This window comes from Gobius niger, assembly GCF_951799975.1.
Source record: "Gobius niger genome assembly, chromosome: 1".
In the NCBI taxonomy this organism is placed as follows: Eukaryota; Metazoa; Chordata; class Actinopteri; order Gobiiformes; family Gobiidae; genus Gobius; species Gobius niger.
Genome location: NC_136852.1, coordinates 19,556,524 through 19,581,538, shown reverse-complemented (window position 1 = coordinate 19,581,538; position 25,015 = coordinate 19,556,524). Strand labels below are relative to the sequence as shown.

Here is a 25,015-nt window from a genome sequence, read left to right as displayed (position 1 = left end):
TAACTCGCCAGTGAAAGCAGGCGACGCTGTACAATAAAACACCCTTCACCCAGTTATTTGAGCCATTTGAGCATGTCAGATGTTAAAATGAATCGTGGGCGTGATAAGATTGCAGGGTTTTCTTCTTTATGCGTGGAAGGGTAGTGTGAGGTGAACAGGTGCAGGTTAATTAAAGGATATGGGACTGGGGAGAGAGCTTATCGCCACTGCCCACCTGCTGCTCAAAGAAGGGGAGAATTGGGCAAATAAGCGGCTAATCTGTGGCTTATGTACATTCAACTTGTTGAATAGCAGTTTTGTATATTAAGGAAAAGAGCATGGAATGGCGCAGTATATTCACAATTAGGCCTGCAAGCTCAATCACAATCTGATCAAAATTGTTATTTGAATGGCCAATTATAGCAAATCTACAGCAATTATTGTTAAAAATTCTAATGTTTCTTTCATTCTTCTCTCCAATCAGTGCTTCAGAGCCTGGCTCTGTCCTTTGTCAGTCACAAATTGTCTTACAACCCAAAAAAAACTACTTCTGTAGTGGGTTAGGCACAATAAGCTTTAGCTTCTGCTTTTACCATTTCAGACTTTATGTTTATTTATGTCTTTATCTATTAAATGTTTAAATGTCTGAATAAATAAAATCTGAATCTCTGTACAAGTCTTCATGGAGTCTTATGGTTTAGAAAAAGTACTAACTTTCAGTGTTGGGCAAGTTACTTTAACATTGTAATATTCTATATTGGTAGTTACAACTTTAAGAATGTAATATGTTTGTATAACATATTACGTATTAAAAAATGTAGCTGAGTTACACTACTTTGAGTTACTATGGCAAAATATAACTGAAAGTAATAGATTTCCTTTTCCTTCTCTATCCCCTTTCTCTCATGTTTTGTTTTGACGATACACAACTGTAGATCTTATACAGCAGTGTCCAACTTGATTTGGTGATGCATTTTATTTTGGGGGAGCTGTACACTTCAATACAAACCATTTAAATGCTCTTGTAACTTGAGTTACTTAAATTGTAATGACTAATACTTTACCGTATTTGACTTCTCACATTTCTTAGTGCTACGTTGTCAGAGTTTACCTCCAAAGGTCCCCAGATTGATGTCATATCCCCAGCCGGTGGCCAAGTGCATTCTAAATCCTGCTTTAAACGGGTCTCTCCAGACGTCTTGGCGAGTCGGGGCTCGTAAAATGAACCCCAACTAGAGCAAAAGGGGGTTGTAACGCAGGAGTAAATGCAGTGCTAGAAAAAGCTAACGAGTTATTGGCACAGCCCATTTTTTTCCACACTCGAGAAGAGAAAAATGTTTGGTTATTGGCAAGTTTTATTCTTATTTGCAGCTACAGTTATGGACCAGCATTCAGTTTAGCTGCTGGGCTGTCCCCTTATTGGCACATTGACAGGAAACCATTCTTTTGTAGCTACTATGTACAGCGCTTTGGAGTGTCACAAACCACTCTTTTTTGCAGTGCAAAAGAAAGTTATCCAGTTCAAAAGCTCAAAATCTGTGAATATCAAATGTTACTGCTCTGCACACTTAATTCTGCAATTCTACGCTGTTCTTTTTAACTGCTGTCCCTCCCACTTCATGAAGTAATATGTCCCCAAAATGGCTAATGGTGCCATATGCATACAGTTGGCGCATCCTCTTCTTTTGTAATAGACCTGAAGACGTCCTGGCATGCCGCTATTCTTTCTTACACATTGGATTAGTACAGCAGCTCTTCCAAGGATGGCTGCTGCTGCATTCAGTTTTGCCACAGAGCAGAAATCTGGCCTTTGAGCTAAATTTAGCCCCCGCCATCTGTGATTACAACGACAAAAAGTCACGTGTGAGAGAGAACTGCCTGTGTTTGCTGACTAACTGGGCTGCTGCTGAACCTTTTTACAAATGTAGTAAAAAGAAAAAAGAGAGAGTGGGCTATTTCACACCTATAGCCACCTCGAAGGCAGCTCTTAACACCATTTTCACAAAGTAGTAGTATGTGCTTCTCACACGTGCTGCAGACTGAAATTCATTGATCCTCTGCGCTCCCGCCCCCCACAAAGCGGCCTTTTGCCACATCAAACGCTCTTCTTTTAAGCCTCGCCTTTGCTTTCATGTCCTGCTCCCTTATATGACGGTGGTCTCCTCTCCGGGTATCCCCTTCTCTCCCCTCCCCGCCTGCCTGCCTGCACCGTGCTTCGGATCAGCATCAGTTAATGAAAGCGTTATCGATTTTCCTGCACCTCACGCAAACACAGTAAAATCCGCCAGATGAAACTGACCACGAAAAACAAAAGATGCTGCGACATTTCTGCTTTGATTTTACTGTTGCATGATAGCCAGCGTGTTGCATGCATGGAAAAGCCGTGACACTTGAGAGCGATTAAGAGAGCCTTAACCGAGCACATTTTCTCCAGTTTGGCTTCACCCAAATCTAAAAAAAAATGTGTCAAAAACGAGGATGAAAATGCAACAAAAAAGTGACAAATGAGCAACAAGAGCAACATAAAATGTGCCAGCAAAGAAACAAAAAAGTGACAAAAATGTGGCTAAAAACACAACAAAATGCAACAAAAAAATGACTAAAATGTGACCCCGAAAATGTGACAAAAACTTGACAAAATAACAACAAAAAAAGCCACAAAAACATGACAAAAATGCAGTGACAAAAAAGAGACGACAACACAACAAAAACGCATAAAAAATTTGACTAAAAACACGGCAACAATGTGTTATAATGTGGCTCTCCAGAGAAGCTTTTAGATTTGGGTCAAGCCGAACTTGAAAAAATGTGCTCAGTTAAGGCGGGGTTAAGACATTTGATATCTTTTTGGAGATGTTGGCCTCATTAAAGCAGCACTAAGTAACTCATACCCCTAGAGGCCATAAGCGCCACTGCAGGTGTCGTAGCATTTTTAACTCATTAATTGTCCGTGAGAGTAAATACTACGCTGACAGAAAAGACAAAGGGAGAGAGGGATATTGTACATCCAATTACACAATGGAGATAATTTTTTTCACTCAAACTTGGCTGTAAATACTGTTTAAGTGGCGCTAGCCCGCAGTTAGCTTTGGCCGTTAGCCTGTTAGCTTCTTCTTCGTGATTCCATGGGTGTGTATTGGGCCCTCCTACCCGGTGGCAGCAAAGTTGCAATTGTGGTTTTCTGGCCAGAGACACCAGGGGGAGATGAAAGACCCCCCAATCATCCCATCAACACTTGTATTACCCCCAGAGGAACTACGAAAAGGATTTGTTAAGGTAAACAAGTTATACTGCTTTAACCTAAGCTGATTTTGTGTAGCTCAAAAGCATTTACTCCTGAACTAGATAGGCACAAGTCTATGCTCTCCTGGAAGGTTTTTTTTAAATATATTCTTGTCAACATTCATCCGTCGTTCGTGGGATTCCTCAAAACCCCACTTACGACTTTCGCACAGCGCCGAAGCTATGACTAAGTGCATGCTGGGAAATCCTTATCTCTCCAGCAGCTCGTTTTTATTGAGCGCATGAATCGCGAGTACCAGAAAAGTAGTTGATTTTTATGGCAGCTGTAAATCCATAAACTCCACCGAAACAAAGTAAGAGGATCGGGATTAGAAGTTATTTGTTGTAACCGTGGCCTGAGCGTCGCAGGCCCCGTCTCACGCTGATGGGAGGGGACAGTCGTGGGGGATTATAAGAGCTGCTAAGCGCCGTCTCCCTCCTCGCACACTTAAGGATGGATTATTGCATCTTGTGGCTGCAGATGGCTGCTCCTCCGCCCTCCAGTCCTCCCTCTGTCCATTCATTCATCCTTCTCTTCCTTCCCATCCTTCCTTCCTCTCCCCTCGCTCTCTCTTCTTCTGTGGCCCGCTTGTCTTGTGGCAGGTGGCTTCTTCCGGCTGCTGCACCTCTGGCAATCTGATGAGTCATCGTCTAATTGCTCACAAACACGCCCTGACTCCTGCCTCCGCGTGGTGCTTTTGCTGTCACGCAAGTTTGACTTCAGGAAGGGTAAAACAAACTATGGAGAGGAAGTGTGCTGCTGCTGCTGCAATAGCTGTTTATCCACCGTTCACCCTGTAACGACCAGGGGAATTACAGGGGTGACTTTAAGCTCTGATAATGCAGTCCATCAGGAGCGTAATCTAATAAGCCGCCCAATTGAACTAAATTCTCACTGTGCGACTGCGCGTGCAACTGCGGGCCACCTCAGGAAACCATCTACCTGTCAGTGCGCTGTGATTTTAACTTTTGAACATTCTTTTGGCATTGGTGTTACCTATGCCCTTGCAGAGTCTCTTATGGATGCATTTTTCAGACGTTTGATCATTTAACACTCCTAATCTTTATTTTTTTAGCGCTTGAGAGCTAATAGTTCCATGCCTGAGACCTGTCACTATAAACTGATAAAATAATTGAATAACATGATTGCCAGTTGTGGTTAAACATATGGTTATGGGGCTTAAAGAGGCCATTGCATGCTCACTACTGCCACCTCAGGTCATACATGTAACCGCACCATATATATTAAGCTTGTGCATGACGACACTTCGGACCCGAATTAACACCTTTTTGAGTGACAGGATTTTAGAAGAAGTTGGTGAATAGTGGTGAATAGGTCTGGGCTCATTCTACCCATTAGGACATGGCTGGAACATTTAGGGGGATGAAAATACTTAGCTTTAACATTTTTAAACTCCCTTTAAGTAAGTTATATTCCTTAGTTACTGAAAAAAAGCAATATATTTTTGTGACTCGTTACTTTTGTAATACGTTACCCCCAACACTGCACACAACATTATAGTAATACAATAGCTATTAATTATATAATTCATGAGTGCATTGTTTCAGTAGTAAGAGTTTCACTAAGAGTAAGATGTTTTTTGAGATGCCTCATATACAGTTTACAATTCATTCATACATTTACTAATGCAGTATTAACACGTCATGCAAAAAAGAAAGAAAGAAAAAGCTCTGCCTAAATACTGTTACTGAATCTTGGCTGAACCCAAGTGTCCGTGCTTTGACTGATACTGCTCTTTATGTGCTGACATTTTTAAAACATACAGATTTTCCGCTAACCTTTCGGTGTGGTTTCACACACGGCAGTGCACATAAATGTCACCGCAGAGAGGTGAGCTACAGGAGGAACAACAGCAACGTTGCATAAGTATGAGTTTATAACAACGACAGCGTCATGTGGCCCTTATGTTCTCATACAGTGTAACGGTTATTTATAGCTCCATGCAACAAGGAATGCAAACAATATCTCTGTATCTCTAGGCCTATAGAAAAGTAAACTTGCTTCATTCTGCCATTATGAAACTTGTCCACTTGCACTTTAATAATGTTATCTGTGGGATATTACTGTGTTTAAAACCTGCTAACCCTGTAGTTCGGACTTCGACAAACGTACTGTTCTGAAATGCATGTCGTCCTCATATTTAATTTATCTCTAAAATATGAATGTTCCTAGATGTGTTACAAATGTGAAATCCACTGCAAACCGTTTCTGCAAAATGACAGATATCTTAAATACATTTACATAATCGGTCAGTACTTACTTGCAGGTTTCATGGGCAAATGATGAAGTGTTGATGAGTAATTGTTTTTTACAAACAGATTTGCATGTTTTTGCAAAGGCTCTAGGCATAAATTACACTTTTATTGTTGATCATTATTAACAACATCCCCGTCCTTTCATTTCTTCACCGCATCTCGACCTTTTCTGCTGAATGCATCCACTACTATAACATTCAAAACAATATTTAAGGTGTTAATGCTCGTGTTGCTTTAGCACTTGTACTTTTTCTCTCTGTCCCAGTGAGTGTGTTACGTACAAGGGGTTCTTGGTGCGAGAGCCAGGGATCCGGGCCAGATACGCCTACACTTACAAACTGCTAGTACTAGTGCCTTTCTTTGGCTTTGCATCATAGTAACCTGCTTTACAAAAATACACATCATTGAGATTTGAGGCTAGTTGTAAAGGCTGCACAGTAAAAAATGGTTAAAATAAAAAAGACCTGCAATTTTCCACTTGTCACTCCGGACGCATCTGACTGGGATAATTTATTTGCATGTTGTTGATAGCCGTGACGCGCGCACTGTCAGCTATTGTTGCGTCTCGCGGTGCAGCTGCCAGTTGCTGTTAGTGACCGGCGCAGGGGGCGGGGGGAGAGGATTTTACAGGTGTCATATTCCTAACAGGCGTTCACCTCAGGGCCTTTCGATTCAAGTTGACAAACCGGTCCCTGCCATGTTGTGAACAAAGCACGAGAGCTGACTAACTCGGATGCTGGTTGTGATTGAGAGCTGCCGATTGATACAAACATGCGTCATTTTGTTCTTGCTTTGTCTGAAACGTCTTACTATCCAAACAACTAAGCCAGTATCGCCACCAGGCCTGGATCAAGATCAAATTATGACTGAACCGGGTCTTAAAAGGGTTTAAAATAGACCTTAATTGTGTCTGCACTGTGTTAACCTCTTAACCTCCCGCCTGGACCGAGCACATTTTCTCCAGTTTGACTTGAACTTCTTGAAAAAAGCATGAAAATAGCAAGAAAAACAAGACGAAAATGAGGATGAAAAAGCAGCAAAAAAAAAGCATAGAAAGAGCGACAAAAAAACAACAAAATGCAGCAAAACAGGCGACAAAAAGTGATGAAAAATCATTGACTTAAAGGGACTAGATGCGAGTTGTACTCAGTACTGCCACCTCAGGTCCTCATGGTACTTCTTTTTGACTGACAGTGCAGGATTTATGAGGCAGTTGTGGTGAACAGGTCTGGGCTCATTCTACACATTAGGACATTGCTGGAACATGTAGGGGGAGGAAAATACTTAATTTTGACATTTTAAACTCTGTCTAGTCCCTTTAACACGGTTGCACGGCAACAGTTTATAATTGTTTACCGACTTCTATGTCACTTCCTGTCTGTGTCCAATAAGGAAGTGAAACTATAAACATCACAAAAATGGTAAAACTAAAGAAAACTGGGTACAATCTTTAGCAAAATGTTTGAGCAAAAATTGTGTCTCATGTGTCATATGCACTTTAAGGCGGGGGTAAAGAGGTTTGTTTACACCAGAAATACACCTTTTGTAAATGTATTACTAAAGCAGCTCTGATTAAAAAAAGTCTAAAATGGCAGAAGCTACAGCCACAGTAACCACTGAATGGACTGACTAAAGACAATACTGCTGTTCAGTCAGTAGCTCTGTTTACCAAAGTAATGTTACAGTTCACTTACATTGTGTACATTGTAAAGAAACCTGGCATTGAGTCACGGCAACTGTACTTTCCCTTCATAATCCGCAATAATCCAAAGGTGCAGCTGCTAATCTTTTAGGTATTAACCTTGAAAAAAGTGAATTTTTCAGCAATATCCCAGTGTAAAACAGTCCACATGCCAACGTCCTATTGAGAAAATGAAAGGTCCATGAGCTGTAAGGTAATTCTGCCACGGCCCTGGTGGCAGGATATCGTGTTGCTCTGGTGGAAACACTAGCCGTAGAAAGACTCGAGACCTTCATTCAGGCTCTACTGTCATGTGCAACCGTTTATTATTTGAAATGAAGAAATAAATAAATACCACTTCTATGTTTTATCTTCTTGACAGCGCTTGAAAACATACATTTATACAGTGTTTTGGAGAACAATAGGTTTTAATTGGAACTGGCTGCCATTTTTGGCTGTTTATTGTCCACCTATTTGAATTATCCTTCCCACAATATGAAACACGTGTCTAGTTTTGCTGCCAAGGCGTTCTTTATTCACAATAAGGGCTTTTGAAGAAGGAAGTTGCACACCGCTATTCAAAACCAAACCAGATGCATCCAATTTCCCTGTTTCCCGAGTGGAGCGTTGTGCTGCAGCTGAAAACGTGGATTCAGGGCAGCGCTGGAATTTAAGGTTTTGTTTGGAAAGATGAAAGTTAATCTGGGTCATAACTTGAAAAGACGACAGCTTCGGCGTTTAGGGGCGAGCATTAAGGTTTGAAGTGAACCCCTGGAGGAGATGAGTAAACATCGCAGCCGCAAACCCGAGGGCGCGCCAGAGAGAAACTGGGGCCCGCTTTGTTAATGTTCTTCTTGTGTGTCTGATTCGGTCGGTTTATTGACTTCAATGGCAAATACACGACACTGGAGTATCCTCAGTTGTTTGCGAAGCTGGGATGAGGAGGAGGTTGTGACTATATAGACATGTCTCCTCTGTGTGTGGTCACTGTCGGCTGCGAAAACAGGCCCACGTGGAGCGGAGCTGCGGTGAGATCAAACCTGAGGGATTGGGACTGGTCCCTGTCAGACTGTCAAGAGCAGCGGGACGGAGGCAGGCATATTGTCACAACTGTCTTCGTAACACGATTGTAGACTGTGTAATGTATGGGGGGGTACTTCATCTAAATCTAAATGATGGGACCTTTTTACACAAATAATCTGCATTGTAATGTTCTGAAGTTTTGTGGACATTAGTATATGTCAGCCACACTAGAAGTAAATCTCTGTAATAGCACTGACCTTCTGTATTGCGGGGCTATTGAAATTTTAATGAGCCACTTGTTCTATACCGTGCTTGGCCTGGCCTGCTCCCCGAAGACCTTTTGGTTCAGGGCCTGTACGTACGTGTGTTTATCAACCTTTAGCCTGCAGCGTGACTGACTGGGTGTGAGCTGTCAGAATTCAAGTAAACAAACATTTATATGACGGCAATAGCAGGTGGTTTAGGGGATACAGGTTCCTGCAGGAAAGTTTTCTACCCTTTGGGCACTGTTTACATGTTTACGCTTTTATAACTGCATTAGGGCAGCACAAACAACCACTACTGTCACTGAGGTGGGGCTAATTGTGTCCATTATATGTCTAGATTCTCCTGCTTAGATTTCAGCTGAGCTCTTATTTGCCCCAAAAGTTAGTGCACTGCTGGAAATTATTACACCAACTATTTCAGCCGCAGAATTTAAAAACAAAAACGAAGGCATTGTGCATTGTCATCCCCAACAAACTTTTCTTGGCTTCTCTCCCTTTCTCTCAAAAGAACGGCGAGTCACTTAAAAGGACATAGCAGAAATGGAGCAGGCTTGAATTGCGCTGTCACAATGCTACACCAGTATTGTGCGCTTTGGGCCCGAGGCGGAGGCGCGCTGTCTACAACAGTGGTAGTGGTGGTGGTGGTGGGGGAGCCGTGTGACTGGACTCATTTGTCCTATGTGCTTCGAAAATAGGCCTCTAGCTGTCCACTCTCATGACCCTACAATGGAGAGGAGCCTGTCTCTTTCTATTTGCTGCGTGCGGTTTTGCTCCGGTGCATAAATGATCCCTTGATGAATGGTTTTCAAGATTTCACAGTGATCATGAGATGCTGACTGGGATGCGCTAGTGCAGCCCCTCATCGATTAACCCTGTTTTTTGGGGGGGGTTTTTACGATGTGGTTTGTTAATTGGGCCCTAGCTCCCTGCTGACACAGTGACCCTAATGGAAGAGAATTACTGCTGTCGCGTCATGCATTAGCCCCCCACCCCTCACCCCAAGGCAGCTGGCCACACGGGTCCAGCACACATGCACCGCGGCCCGTCACATGTTCCCCCCTGCCTCCAGGACGCCCTGGTCAGGTGACGCATGTAGCCCAGAGAAAAGAAAGTGGCCAAAGGCAAAGACTGTTGCAGTGGGTCACTAATGATTTTAAACTAGGCTTAATCTGAAGGGTAGAGAAGTCTGGACCAAGGAGGAATAGAAAGCTCATTATATAGGGGACGCTCAAGACAAAATTATGTTGTTTGTTAAGTATTTTGAATTTGGAAACCACTTTTTTTTTTTGCAGGTATTATCAAAAAGAAAAAAAGAAAATAAATATTCCTTTGTGCATTCATGTGGTAGCAGCAATTGGGATAATTAATATTAAACTGTGGGGCACAATCTCTTAACGTAACATTGTTAGATTTATTTCAAGCACCTGCATTATATTACAGGGGTCAACCTGAAAATCAACCCAATTAAACTAAACTGTGAATGCCATTGATGCCTTAATGGATGTTATGCAGTTTGTTTTCCTATAATAAAAATGTAAAAATGTAAATCACATTTAGTGATTAATTTATTCATTACATTATGAATGATGTGCTCATATTGCAATATAAATTTCTGTCGCATTGCACATCCCAAACAGAAATATGTCCCAATCTGGATGAATTGGGATTACATACAGTACGTGTGGGTAAATCCTTAATTTGAGTGTACTGGGCTGCAGCACATGTGTCCCGAAGCAGCAGGAGGCCCATAAACATCTGTGCGGATAAGAAGTCAATGTCGTTTTGGACATTTTGTAAAAAGCTTTCTCTCTGCCGGCTCTAGCGTTTTAATGTAGGCTACGTGTATCTCGCGCGGCTTCAGCCTGCCTCCATTATTTACACATGTGAATATTTCATGACGACATTATATGGTGTGGATATGCAGGCGGATCGGGGGGAGCTGCAGCTCTAATTAGCCACGGCACACTGCTCATCTAGCGCAAGAGTGAACTACATGGGGGGGAAGCCGTAAAGCAAACTATTATTTGGAGGCTAAAGGAAAATAGAACTTGAGTTGTAGTATTCTGGCACACGAGTCCGGAGGGAAAGCATCAAGCGCAAGGAAGAGCTGCTGAATTATCGTTATGTCAGTGGGAAAACGAGGTCAAACGTGTGAGAAAAAAACAATGGCTTTTTGAATCCGTGAAGTGGCTTTGGCTCTGATGGCACAGAGATATAAGATCTCATCAAAACCAAGGAAGGACTGTCTGCTTTGTACTGTATTGTGCGTCATCTGCTGCTGTGAGTCAGAAAAGTTCTTTATTTGAGCTAAACTTAGATCAATGCTGCTCTCACAAAAGCTGAAGTGGGGCCTTTTAGCTGCAGTCAGTCAGTCAGCGCTAAGGATCCAGTGGTATTTCAAAGTGGCTTGTTGAAGTGCTACGAGGCTTTTTGTAGTTTAACTTTAGGTTGTGTTTTAAAATATTACCGTTGTAACCATATTTTTTCATCTGTTTTCTTGCAGTGAGGGTGTCTTCAAGTGTCCTGAAGATCAGCTTCCATTGGATTATGCAAAGGTATGCTAATGCACATGCTCATAATGATGTAAGGCTATCGTTACATCGGTTTAACCTCTTAACTCCAACCTGAGCCGAGCACATTTCCTCCAGTATGGCCTCTTCTAAAAGCTTCTTGAAATGAGTGCCAAAATAGCAATGAAACTGAGACGTAAACGAGGATGAAAACGTAGCAAAAGTGCAGAAAAAAAAGGGATGACACGTTAATAATACAGTCTTAGCTTTCAAATGAGCCGTATAGGCCTATTGGCTGTGAACTCTCCCGTTTAGATTTGGGGAAAGCTGAACATGGAGAAAATGTGCTTGGTTAAGAGGTTAATAAAGTAGCATTCGACTTCAGTCACTGGCACATTCAATTCTTATTTTAAATATTTCTATATTTATTCTTATTTGATAGTTTGGCTCCTAGATATAGAGCAATGATCATTTCAGCACTTTCGTAGTGAACCATTTGATTTGAACCCAGAGGTTTCATTTGATCAGAGCAGACAGCACCTTTCACTTTTTAGATACAAACTGAAAATTGTGTATGTTCTTAACCCCCACTTTAACCGCATGCATTTTCTCCACTTCGACTTACTCGAATCTCAAAGTGTAACGCCTCATCTGAAAGCTAAGACTTACAAAACTGATCTAAACTGATCTTTTTCCTCTTTGTGCTGAAGTTTCTTTTTTCCCCCACCTTTTCATTGCTTTTTGTGACACTTTTTGTTGCTTTCTCATCACTTTTTTGTCACTTTTCTGTTTTCTTTTTCAACCTCGTCTGTCTAGTTTTTGTCACTACTTGACGCTTTTTTCAAGACGTTTTTACATTTGGGTAATGCCAAATTGGAGAAAATGTGCTTGGTTCAGATGGGGATTAAGCAATAATAGCAATGCATAAATGTTGTTCTTACTGTTAGAAAGTCACAGGTCTATTTTCGAATGGAGTTTGCTTCTCCATGTGTTCTCCCAGGTTTACTCTGAATGCTCCGGTTTCCCTTACCACAAAAACATGTACAATAGTTGTAGGACTCCCCTGAAAAAGAGGTCCAGAATCTCATTGTGACTTTCTTAAATAAAGGGTTAAGTAAGGCACATAATGATTGTCAATTGTGCTTTAGGAGAAACATTAATCATTACATTGAACTCTTTCTGGTTTACAGCATGAGACGCCGAATAAGAATTTAAAACATGCTGTCATTATCTAATCAGTCGTTTGCCCAGATGCCTAACTGTTACGTACTCGAAACTCTGCATTGCTGCACTATTATTGTGTTATTGCCATTGTTCATCAGAAATACATGGCTCATGGTCTTTCAGAGGCACAGCGCATGACTGCCGCAGCCACTAAAGCGTAGTATAGTGCTGCTCGGGGACTGACAATAGCTGCAGCACACTTCATAAAAGCCCCAGTTAGCGCTCCAGAGAGCTTAACCCCCTGATCTGCTGGGGACTAAGTTATTAAAAGGTCATTATTGCCGTCCCGCTGCAGATTCGAAGACGGGAACAGTGAAGGAATGTTGAGGATTTTTTTTTCCTTTCTTGTTTTGCCTGACCTCAAAGAATGTGATTATAGCAGCAAAGTAGCATTTACCATTGCGGTGATTGCATAGTACGAGGAGCCAAACTTATAAGTATACAGTACGGTGCAAAAGTAATAGAGGGATGGGGCTTTAAGAAGGCCATGCACAAATAAAGGTGTATCTGTGTTCAAAAATGTCTAGTAAAATGGAAGCATTCAGACCTCAGCCAAGGCACTCACACTGTAAAGATATTGACACCTTTGATTAGTGATGTGGACTCACAGTAAAGTGACACACATGGTACTTGACATCTTAACACCCACCGTCCTGAAGTAAGCACATTTCCCACAGTTTCCCCAAATCTAAAAGCTTCTTCGACAAAGAATTAAAACAGCGACAAAAATGAGGATGAAAACACAACAAAAAAGAGCCACAGAAAAGCCAGTAAGAAGACAAGCAACAAAAATGTGCCATAAAAGCAACAAAAACACAATAAAAAAGCGACAAAAACATGACTATATAGTGTCAAAAACCTGACGATAATACGAGTGAACGGTGGAAAATAACAAAGTGAAAAGTAGAAATTATCGGTACTTTTGCTTTACATTAGACTCCTAAATGTGACGGTGGTGCAGCTGGTAGAGCGGGTTGTCTATATATATATATATATATATATATATATATATATATATATGTATATATGTATATATGTATATGTGTGTGTATATATATATATATATATAGCCTTAACATTTGGGAGGAGAGTGAAACATGACCCGCTAAACTTAATACAGGAGTTACAGGCAGTTCATACATGTTTATAGAGGTCTAACATTGAGGATTAGCGGTGCAATGTTTTGTTGTTTGAGGGTTGCAAGATTAAATCAACAAACAGTGCAGCCTTTCTAAACATTTCCTTCAGATTCTTCAGCACGTTATTGTCGCTTTGTGTCCCCCATATAATAAGGGTGCTATGAATAATGTGTAGGCCTCGTAAAGCTGTTGAATACCACTTTACATTATCGTGAAACTGCCCTAAGAGTGTTTGAATACATGGAGAGGCGCGCGAGTGGTTGGTCTTTGAGTGAGCAGTTAGAGGGCTGTTGTGACATTTAGAGGAAGTGGCTCTCCTTGTTTGACCAGTGCGTGCGCATGTGACCGAGGGGGATAAGACTCACACAGAGCTGCAAATCCTTGTAGGACGGGACGGGGGCGGGTTCAGTGTTTGGGCACAAAACTCACTCATCCCCAGCCCTTAGAGACTGTGCCGCGGATAAATCAGAGCACGTTCTGCCCCCGGTCCGGCTCTCAGAGGTCCCATAAACTTAAACAGAGATTCATTATCCGCAGCGGTGACTGGGGACGGACTTCTACTGACTGTTGTCTGATGCTTTATTCAGCATGAAGCCAAGGACTCAAGTGATGCTCGGCTACTATTCGAGCACAAAGCTGACTTACTGTATGTTTTTAGCCACAAAAAGACATTATTTTCATTTTGACAAGGGGCTAAAAATATATCTATTCATAAAAAAAGTCACAAGCATTTCAGAATCTGTGTGTAAAGGTGGTTTCCAACACAGCACATTTTTAAATTTGTAGATCTAAACAATTGGCAGCACCCTTGGAGTGTAGATAGAACAAAAAAGTGCAGCCTTTTCCTTAAACAGACACCTGATTTAGACTTTGGCTTAACCCCTTGCGCCTGAACCGAGGGCATTTTCTCCAGTTTAGCTATACCCAAATCTAAAAGCTTCTCGACTGGAGAGCAACGGTGTAATGCCTCATTTGAAAGCTTTAGATTTAAAAAAAGCGATCATCACTTTTTTGTCACGTCGTCACCGCGTTTTTGTCACATTTAAGAAGCGTTTTTTGTCGTAATTTCGTCTGATTTTTGATCGTGTATTTGTCGTGTATTTTTGTTGCTTTTCCGGGCACGTTTTTGTGGCTTTTTTTGTTGCTTTTTCATCGCTTTTTTCCGTTGTTTTTTTTTGTCATGTTTTTATCACGTTTTTGTCACTTTTTTGTTGCGTTTTCATCCTCTTTTTCGTCACTATTTTGATTCTTTTTTTTTTTTTTAAGCTTTTAGATTTGGGTAAAGCCAAACTGGAGAAAATGTGCTCGGTTCAGGTGGTTTGGTTTAAGAGGTTAAAATCAACGTCTCTGGTTTGGGGGATGTGTTTGTGAGCTGTGATAATTTGTATATAGGATGATGTTAATAAGTTTTGTGATGCGCCTGTTGCTTTCAGATCTATCCAGACCCAGAGTTGGAGCAGCAGATCCTGGCCCTCCCCATCCGCTGCATCCACAGTGAGGAGGGCTGCCGCTGGACGGGGCAGATGAAGCAGCTACAGGTACAGTGATTAGACCCTCCCTTTGCTCCTGCGCTTATTTTTGCACATCACCTCACTCCACCCCCCTCCCATTTGTTCCCTCCTTACAGGGCCACTTCTCCACCTGTGCGTTCAACGTCATCCCATGTCCGAATCGCTGCTCGGTGAAGCTGACCCGGCGCGACCTGCCCGACCACCTGCAGCACGACTGTCCCAAACGCAAAGTCAAGTGCGAGTTTTGCGGCAGCGAGTTCACCGGAGAGGCATACGAGGTACACAGCAACCTTCAAGTTTGTCTCTCTCTTTTCCCCCCTCAATGGGAGCTTGATGTAGACTACCTCAGTGACAGCGTGTTATTTCCATGTCTATATAAAGAGCTTCTTTGAGAGGCGCGTTGGTACATGTGTCGTGTGTGTTGGCAGACAGACTCAGGCTTTTACACTTCATGTCTTTCACTTGAGAAACTAAACTAACTCCTCATAACATTTTGGTCAGTTCAACCCCTCCAGTGTTTACATGGGCTCCAGCGTACACAGTGTCAGAGTATAAGCCCCCTTTTCCCCTTTTAACAGTGGAAATACACACACAAACAGGTACATACACAGTACAGGGGTATTTATGGAATAGTTTACACAAGTAACAGGCAATTAACACTGGGTAAGTTATTTATATCATACACAGGCTCATTCATGGGGCTTTACAGTGAGCAAAAAGGTCCAGTACATTCTGGCACAACTTGGTTAAAGTACTATCATTTGTTACTTCATCATTAGGTTACTTTAATGCTTCAGACCAGTCAGCGTCAATATATTTATTGACTTAAATTAGACTAAAACTAAATTAAAATTACTTACAGGAGTCTAAAACCACGAAATCTCAAGGTGTTCTTTTTAATAATCTTAGTCGTTCAGTGCTGAGGAACGGCCACTCAGATCACTGAAGACCCCTCTCATCCACTCCATAGCTCCTTCATGCTGCTCCCATCAGGCAGGTGCTTTAAAGTCCCCCTGGCCCACAAAGACATATACAAGAAGTATAGTGATAGTTCTGTTGTTAAGTTGATTTTAAATGTGCCTTGGGCTTTTATGGAAGTCTGTCTGTCTGTCTGTCTGTCTGTCTGTCTGTCTGTCTGTCTGTCTGTCTGTCTGTCTGTCTGTCTGTCTGTCTGTCTGTCTGTCTGTCTGTCTGTCTGTCTGTCTGTCTGTCTTGACTGTTCAAGTGGGCGATGCTCCATGAAGCCGCAGAACTTCATTTTAGTTTTAATTGACTAAATGTACATGGATATTTCGTCAGCTAAAACTAGGCTTGAATTGGACTAAAACTACAATGAATTGTTTGACTAAATCTTGATCAATGAACATTTTCGTCAAAATGAATTAAAATATGCTGTCTCTACTACTGTCTACACAATGTGCAGCATCTGTTTTTGAGTGTTAAAAACTCTGCTTGTCTTCTACACAAATGCATTTTTACAAAGCAGCTCTTAATGCATATTGTTTTGTGTATTATTTACGATGTGTCTTGGCTCTAATGGAGTGTTTCACTTTTATCCAGAACCATCAGGGCGTGTGTCCCCAGGAGAGCGTTTACTGTGAGAACAAATGTGGGGCGCGGATGATGCGGCGTCTTCTGTCCCAGCACAGCATGGCCGAGTGTCCCAAACGCACACAGCCCTGCAAGTACTGCGGCAAAGAGTTCGTCTTTGACACAATCCAGGTTTGTCCCACCATAGGGCCAAAGGGTTTATGGGGAAAAGATATAAATGCAATGTTTTCTGACGAGTGCAACTGTGATTACACTGGCAATTTATGTTCACAACAACACGTACAAGAGCTCTAACCTTTGAGAGAAGATTGATACATAAACTACTAGATTATTATGAGAATCACAATGCACTTCAGAGCATTGCTGGGTCCGCGATTTTTACTGGAGCCCTGACACACTGTATTTCTGTCATTGTAACATTATTGTCCCTTTGCTTTAAAAAAAGAAGCTCCCGACTGGCTCAGGACGTCTATTATTAATTCTTCTGATGTATTTTTAGAAGAGCTATTTACTGCACGCTTTGTCTTGTGTTTTGGTTGTCACGGTAACGTTCTTTTCTCAATGCTTTTGGGCAGAATCACCAGTACCACTGCCCCCGTTTCCCGGTGCAGTGTCCGAACCAGTGCGGCACCCCCAACATCGCCCGAGAGGATCTGGCCAATCACGTGAAGGACAACTGCGGCAGCGCTCTGGTCCTGTGCCCCTTTAAAGACGCCGGGTGCAAACATCGGGTGAGATACCGCGCCTTTGTGCCGTCCTTTCTGGCGGCTTATCGACTCACTGTAAAAACACACGCCGACCCGGTCTGTAGGTTTGAATCTTTTTCTTCAACGTGCAAAACCTCTCTGCCTGTGAGCTCTGTTTTAATGAGCTTGTATGTTTGCGTTGCATGTGTGTCTGCCTATTTTTGAATCTGACGTCAAATATAAAAATAAAAAATGTGCAGAGCAGATGAGTTTCTTATTCTGTGCTGTCGGCTACACACATTTACAGATGGCCTGACAGGGAAAAATCTCATATTTTCGCTTAAAGCAGCTACTAATAAATATGGTCATTAGGATCTGCCAGCACTTCCAATACGGTATGTCAGAATGTCATAAACCTGAAATGATGGAAAGGTCAGAGGAAGCATCTTTATTTTAACTTTCTTGCTGTAAATCCCCTTCTTTAAAGGGGTATTTCAGGATTTTTGACATTGGGCCTAATTTCCTAGTTATCCAGAGTGTTGTTGATTTCTTGAGATTTTGCAGTCCTTATATCTGAAGAGTTTAATGGTGCTCGGCTAGTGCTATGGTAACTAGTAGCCTGCACTAAAAACCTTTTCAAAATCATGTGGTAGTCCTCCAAACGTTGCCATATCTGATTCGTAGAAAGCTTCTTTGTGAATTCCACGTGTAGTAACGCCGACCGCAGGTAAACAAACTACTGTAGATCCGGTAACCTAGCAGATCACTCCGCCGCTGCATAGCTTCCAACCAGGAAGCTGATGCTGCTCAATTATAAGTTCTTTTAAATGCAATGTTAAATGCAAAGGTTGTGCTTCAAAAACTATTCAGTCAACACGGACATTTATATTTGTAGTCTGGGGTTATAAATGATTTTTCCTCAGGTGCACTAGGTGCTTGGGTCAGACTGTTTTTAATGCAGACTACTAGTTACCATAGATCTGCGCTAGCCTAGCATTAGCCTAGCACCACTAAACTCTTTAAATAAGGACTGCACGAAAAATATATCTCCAGAAATCAACAACACTCTGGATAGCTAGGAAATTAGGTCCTACGTCGAAACACCTGAAATATCCCTTTAATTAGGCCCTATCTTTGCTTATTTCTCCCTCTAGGCCTCTAGTCCCACCTCTTCATTTTTTGTCATTTCTGTTCTGCATGAATGCCCAAACCATCTTAGTTGGAAATCCTTGACTTCAGATTTCTGAAATACGAATATACTCACACTTATTTCTCTCAGCCCAAAGAAAATCTCAACATCTTCAGCTCTGCTACTTCCAGCTCCAACCCCCACCCCCCTCCCCCACCCTTTCCTCTCGCTAGTCTTACCACCGTGTTATTGATCTGTTGTAAAACGTTGTCATGTAGCCAGTATGCACAAAACTGGGGGAAAAAAACTGCAATTTCACGGTGCACATTTTAAACCGTCCAGGAGCATTAATATTTAGGCAAAGACTGAATCATGAACAGCTGCGGTAATACAAGAATCACTTGCCGAGCATGTTTGTGGAAAACCAAACTGCAGGGCTTGACGGTTTAGTACATTCAGTAATAAAACCCCATGAAAACAGGATATTTAGTCATTTGCATAAGATGTATAGAATAACTCCAACTTCAACGCATTACCAAGGCAAAAATGAAATATCTCTGATTGAAATGATGCTACCCTGGTAACAAGCATCAATTCTCCGTCTCTTTCTTTGCAGTGCCCTAAGTTGGCGATCGGCCGACACCTGGAGGACACCACTAAGTCGCACCTGACCATGATGTGTAACCTGGTGGGGCGGCAGCGGCAGGAGATCCTGGAGCTGAGGAGAGAGATGGAGGAGCTGTCCGTGAGCCACGACGGCGTCCTCATCTGGAAACTCAACGACTACTCCCGAAAACTCCAGGAGGCCAAGATGAGGAGCAACCACGAGTTCTTCAGCCCGCCTTTCTACACCCACCGCTACGGCTACAAGCTCCAGGTTTCGGCGTTCCTGAACGGGAACGGCAGCGGCGAGGGGTCCCACCTGTCCGTGTACATCCGGGTGCTACCGGGAGAGTACGACAACCTCCTGGAGTGGCCCTTCTCCTTCAAGGTGACTTTCTCCATCCTAGACCAGAGCGACCCCTCCCTGTCCAAACCGCAGCACATCACCGAAACGTTCAACCCGGACCCCAATTGGAAAAACTTCCAGAAGCCGAGCAGCAATCGCAATTCCATGGACGAGAGCACCCTGGGATTCGGATACCCCAAGTTTATCTCGCACGAGGAAATCAAGAAGCGGAACTACATCCGGGACAACTGCATTTTCGTCAAGGCTTCGATAGAGATTCCCCAGAAAATAATGGGTTAAGATCCCGTGCATGAAAAAGAGAGATGCAAACCTTTGAATTTTGACCTTTTGGGGACTCTCAGATCCTTTTAGACTGCCCTTTTTGGAGCGTGGAGTAAAAGGCTTGCAAAGGACCTTGAGGTATATCACAGAAGAGAAAGTGTTTGGTCTTTGCAAAAACCATCACCCTCTGCTGTTTTCTTTTGTTTATCTTTGTTGAACTTTATGACAGTCTACAATGAAAAACGCCTTGGAAATCAACCAGTGCCTAGAAAGTTTATCTTAAGTTATGCTACTTTGTTTCTATATCCTGCGTTAACTAATGTTGAAAAATTTATTCAAAAGGAAAAGGTTTCTTGGCTTGTGCACTTAAGGGACAACTCAAGCCTGGCTGCCTTTTGTTTACATGCTCATAATACTGTACTAATCCTTGTTTCAAACACATTGGACTTTGGTGTCTAGCTGTGAAAAAACTCCAGCTCTATCTACCCTCATAAATAACTTTTGGATCTGCCAATTGAGAAATAATAAAACGTTTGGCCAAGCTGATTCCATCTGTTACTTGATTTGTTGTCGAAATGGCCAATATAAACAAAAGCATTGAGACAGAGGCTGGATTTGATGAAAATCTGACACTGAAGGGAAAAGCCATGCCTTTTTATTTGTGAGTATGTGAGGAAAGTGAGCAGGCCTTTGTTTCTAACACCTGCATGCTTCTTTTGCTATCGCTCGGACCACATTTTTGTACTGTACCCTGTATCCTTGAAATCAAAACTCATAGCTGTATCTCTTTCTCTTCTTTTGTGTCCTAAAGAGAAACTTTTTTATGTTGTTTGTTTTTATATAGATGTTTATTACCTTGAAATCAATTTTGAGTACTTTTCACCGTTTTTGATTTTGTGGACGGTGCGAGGGGGGGCGGTACCGAAGAGAGGCCATGGACACTCTGTTACACGCCTGGACTAAGGACTATTTTCTCTTACATGTGAATACAAATGTACAAAAAACAGAAGCACATTCTGTCTTTTATTCCACATGGAACGACTCCTGATTTCTTGTCATGATACCAGCTGATATTTTACAGTGATTTAAAAAGTGCAAAGATTAAAAAAGGTTTTGTAAGATGCTGTATTTTTAAAAATGCTTAGCTGTTTTATACCAACACATTTTTTTTGTTTTTGTTTTGTTTTTGTCGGAGAGTCAGGTTGGGGATTTTCAAAACCCTTTAGTCTCTTTGTCTGTGCGGTTCCAACCTCACATATGGTATTCTTTCTGTATTATTTCCTCTAAAAAGTATTTATTTTAAGGAGCCATCTTGTGAGATTTGAACAGATGGCAATAATGTTTTAATACAGTATGTCGATCGAGGAGTGCTTGTCAGTTTCGCAACTGAAATAAAGTACCATATATTATGTTTGATTTGTCAATGCATTTTATTTTATTTTTTTGCATTGCAGAGACAGTGGGGCACAAAAGTATTTGGCCGAAATTCAATAGGAAGTCTATGGGGAATTGGCAAAATACTTTTTTGTCCCACTGTAAGACAATACACAATAGTGAAATACAAAAGTGCATAATTAGTATTTTCCGCAAATCTTAAAACCCTTGTGGCTTTTGTTCCAGTCCCAAACCCCAATAAACATAATACTTTATCAGGGAGGGCATCATATTTCAAAGGTAGAGTACTGTACGAGCAATTGCTTTGAAATGGCTCTGCAATAAAAATATTGGAGGATTGGCTGTGGATACTCAAGAACCAAAAGTGTAAAGATGGACAGCTTTTACATCATGAAAAGGCTGACTTTGTGAATTAATAAGCGTTACAACACTCAATTATCAGTGAAATTGTGCGTTTGAAAAGCACATGCTCACTTCATATCTGGGGGCACAGGCCATTCTGTGTCTTAATAATTCAACAACTGCTTTAGAGAAATTTGATTTTCTTGGGAAAAGAAAGAGGCATAATCTTAAACACTTCATTGACCCCTTGACCCTAAAATTGTTTAAACTCCTCCAGGTTTCCCATAGTGGCTGAGCATCTGATTAATACATTAGACCTTTTTTTTTTTTTTTCTTTCTTTTTTTAGGTATATGCAAGGTGATTGTGTCTGTTTTGGCCGTTTTCTTCCCCAGGTCTGAAGTGAAGAAGCAGAGCTGAGGGGGATGACCACACTTTAAAGCCATGCCAGCAGTCGGCCTTCACACATGGTTTGCATGATGTTCACTTTAGCAGAAGAGCAGGGAAACTAGCTTTTAAATCTCAAAGAAACAGATCTGCTTCAATCTTTCATTCTGGTACACTTTAACCATTTATTTAGAACACTTTCTATAAATTAGAGGAGTGTTCAGGTAAAAGAATTGGGCATGACAGACAACAACAGAGATTATAATATATATAAATCTCCATGTGAGAAATAAGGGATTTTGGTATCATACGTGGGCTTTAGTGTTTATTGATTTGCACTTTGACATCGGATTGACTGAAATGTTGATAGTGTTCCATAGTGTTCATGTACCTACTATACTTAGATTGATGTTCCTTTTTACAGAATCATTTAGCCCACTGTCCCCCTCCACAGTATAATAAGTCCGCTCCAAAGTCTAAAGCCTCAAACTTTCCTGGCTCTGGGCGTACACTCTGTGCTGCACTGCTGTGGGCCAATCCAGTGAAAAATAGTAACAACTAATTATACGTTAGCGGAGCCTGTTTCCCATGAAGAGCACAGTCACGTGTGCCGCACAGTTCTGCACTTTGGCTGCGTTCACTTTGGTATGACCCCTACAACATCCTGGACAATGATTTACACGGTCACTGTTTGAAAACACACTATCAACTTGGTCAAAGGACGTAAGCTCAAAGTTACAAAAGTCAGATGCCGGCAGGGTGAGATGAGAGAGCGAGAAGGACTACAGGAGTGGGACCCAGCCCAAAATACAAGGCTTTCCACATAAAAAAAATAACACATCAAAGGCTCTCTGTGGTTTATTGTGTGGTGCCATGCTGTCATTCCTCATGTACAAGTCAAACATTTCTGCTTCTATAGAGGAACAGAGGCACTGTGGGGCAGTGGTGTGTCCTACAAATAGAGGAAAACTCACTGTCAACAAAGCCATTATTCTCGCTGGAGTTCACCCATTAGAATCGGGTGGCCCATTGAAAGTATTTTTGTCGGGCGGCCTGATGTGGGGACATCAGGGCCCTAGCCTCGCCCGCTTGGGCCCTCATTGGAGTTCTTAATTGATTCTTTGCTCTGACTCTTGATCCAGAGCCTCCACATAGAGAATACTTGTGTATGAGCTCATAAAACACACACAATGACAAATAGGTTAATGTTTGACGAAGGTGATTTCTTTAGCTGTTCAAGGCTTCAAAAGAATCATCCACACCCAAACCTCAGACACTGTATCCTTGTGTTTACAGTCAGATGGCTGAACAGCACTGTAGAGGAGACCAGGGCTTGTCACACAGAGAGTCGCACTTACATTAAATGAAAGCCTAAAGCCTTGATTAAAAAAAAGGGTTAAAACCATTTATTGCATTAAATCATTTCAAAGTAACAAAAAAAAGAAAAAGGTCTGTGACGATGTGTTACTGTGGGGCAGCTGTGCTTATTCTTCTTCTGCAGAACAGGAACTTGCTGGGAAACAGTTGATTCAGCTACTGTGTGTGATTCAGTATTTAGTTATCATCGCTGTATAATACATCAAATTCAGGGCAGTCCATCAGCTGATACAGGTCACTACAGTGTTGCCTTGTGCTGACTATAGGTTGTATATGCACATCTTCTGAAGGGCTCATTTCCTGGCCTTGCGCACTTGCAGTTGAACATAATCCGCCTGTGACGAGGTTGACCTCCCTCTCCCAATACAACGCCACACATGAGCGATTCATCCAATAAAAAGGCCAAGAGCGCCGCATATATCTATTGATTTATGCATTCAGCTCAGATGCAGGCAGTGATTGATAGTTTTCATCTCCTTTTGAAGCAGCCAGCAGAGCGCAGCAGCGGCGGCAGTGGTGGGGTCAAAGGTGGGCTCCTCAGTGGCTCCTTGGTTGTGGGATGCAGCAGCTGGGTGCGGATCAATAGTCGACCTGGTATGAACTGGTCTGAACACAGGAGTGATAGTAGCTCTATGGGGGGGGGGAAACAGCTGGAGGTGTTCTGGGGCGATCCACTCCCCCACACATGTCAACAAACCTCTCACTGATCGCAATACAATACAAACCTTAAGTGTTTGACAGTGATGGTGGATGGTGAGTCAGCATTGTGCTATATAAAGGCTACATAAAGATTATAACCTACCATGCAAAAGAAGAGTGGTATTGTTCATGTTTTGCTGTCTAAATGGAGTCACCTCAAGGGAAATGGAGCCAGTATCCTTTAAAATAAATATGTTTTCTATACCTTTATGGGAAGAAAGACAAATGTTTTATATGCATTTCCTCCATTGCTCAATTTTCTTTATTTTTGGCCATTAGATTGTGGATTTTATTTGCTTTGTCAAACGCCTGCTTGCATAGCGGAAAAAAAAAACCTGCAGCACTAAGAGGAGCTGTTCAAAGTCAGACAGCAGCTAGTTGTTGTCTCAAAAAGAGAGAGAGAGAGTTGGATAAGTGCAATAGTGATTTATCGCACTTGAAGTCAAAGGGATGCATAAACACGCTTATACATTTAGGAGAGCTACACAGATCATAAAATCAGATCATAAACTTTTAGGACTGAAACGAGATATCTTTTAAACAATTAAAAGGATTTTTATGGGGACACATATCAAGCGCTCAAAAGGGACGATTTTACGATGTCTTACAGCATGTCTGGCGGGTACCGTTAACTCCCTGACATTGTGTGCATCAAATTTAATGGGTGAATGATGGACAATTTACCCCAGAACCAACACCCACCAGATTAGCTATAGTTAGAGCATTGCTACTCCAATGTCATTTCACTATGTGGGTTGCAAAGCTCTATGGCTGGAGTCAAGCGAATAATCTTAATAACCCTTGCCTTCAGCCTATAAGCAATGGTTTGCACCCTGCACCCGTCATCTGAAGCCATATTAAAAGGTTTCACGGCATAGATAGACACAGTACAAGGGCGCGGAAAATGACTTTAAGTGAAAACTGTCTGATCTTTTGACCCATTTATGGCATGAAATTTCTGCAGCTCAACACGGGTAACCTCGCTAACAGCAGACAGCAGCATTGACTGTAATATAGATTATAATGGATGCGATAATCCCAATGAAGAACGAGAGTTATTTGAAGAACAACATTAATCCTTAACTAACTATGGCAATGGTAGATGATATAGCAATTTATATATATATATTTTACCCAAAGCGCTTTATATCAAGGAACCACTCACCTCTTCACACTGTCATTCATACACCAGTGTGCGCAGACACTGGAGGCAAGGTGGGTGAAGTGTCTTGCCCAAGGACACAATGACAGTGTGCACCTGCAGGAGCTAGGAATCGAACCCCTGACCTTCCGCAATGGACATTGAGACATAAAAACAACGCACTGGC

The 25,015-nt window shown here is 41.9% G+C and overlaps 1 protein-coding gene across 1 annotated transcript in view; it reads left to right on the top strand.

Moving 5' to 3' along the window:
* Positions 1–20,858, top strand: part of traf4a (tnf receptor-associated factor 4a) — a 30,547-nt gene extending 9,689 nt beyond the window's left edge. Inside the window, exons 2-7 of the mRNA XM_079557123.1 lie at positions 11,012–11,063; positions 14,815–14,919; positions 15,009–15,170; positions 16,453–16,614; positions 17,019–17,174; positions 18,875–20,858. Coding sequence (XP_079413249.1) covers positions 11,012–11,063; positions 14,815–14,919; positions 15,009–15,170; positions 16,453–16,614; positions 17,019–17,174; positions 18,875–19,507 — 1,270 coding nt within the window. The 3' untranslated portion in view covers positions 19,508–20,858. The remainder of the gene's footprint in view (positions 1–11,011; positions 11,064–14,814; positions 14,920–15,008; positions 15,171–16,452; positions 16,615–17,018; positions 17,175–18,874) is intronic.
* The last annotated feature ends 4,157 nt before the right edge of the window (positions 20,859–25,015 follow it).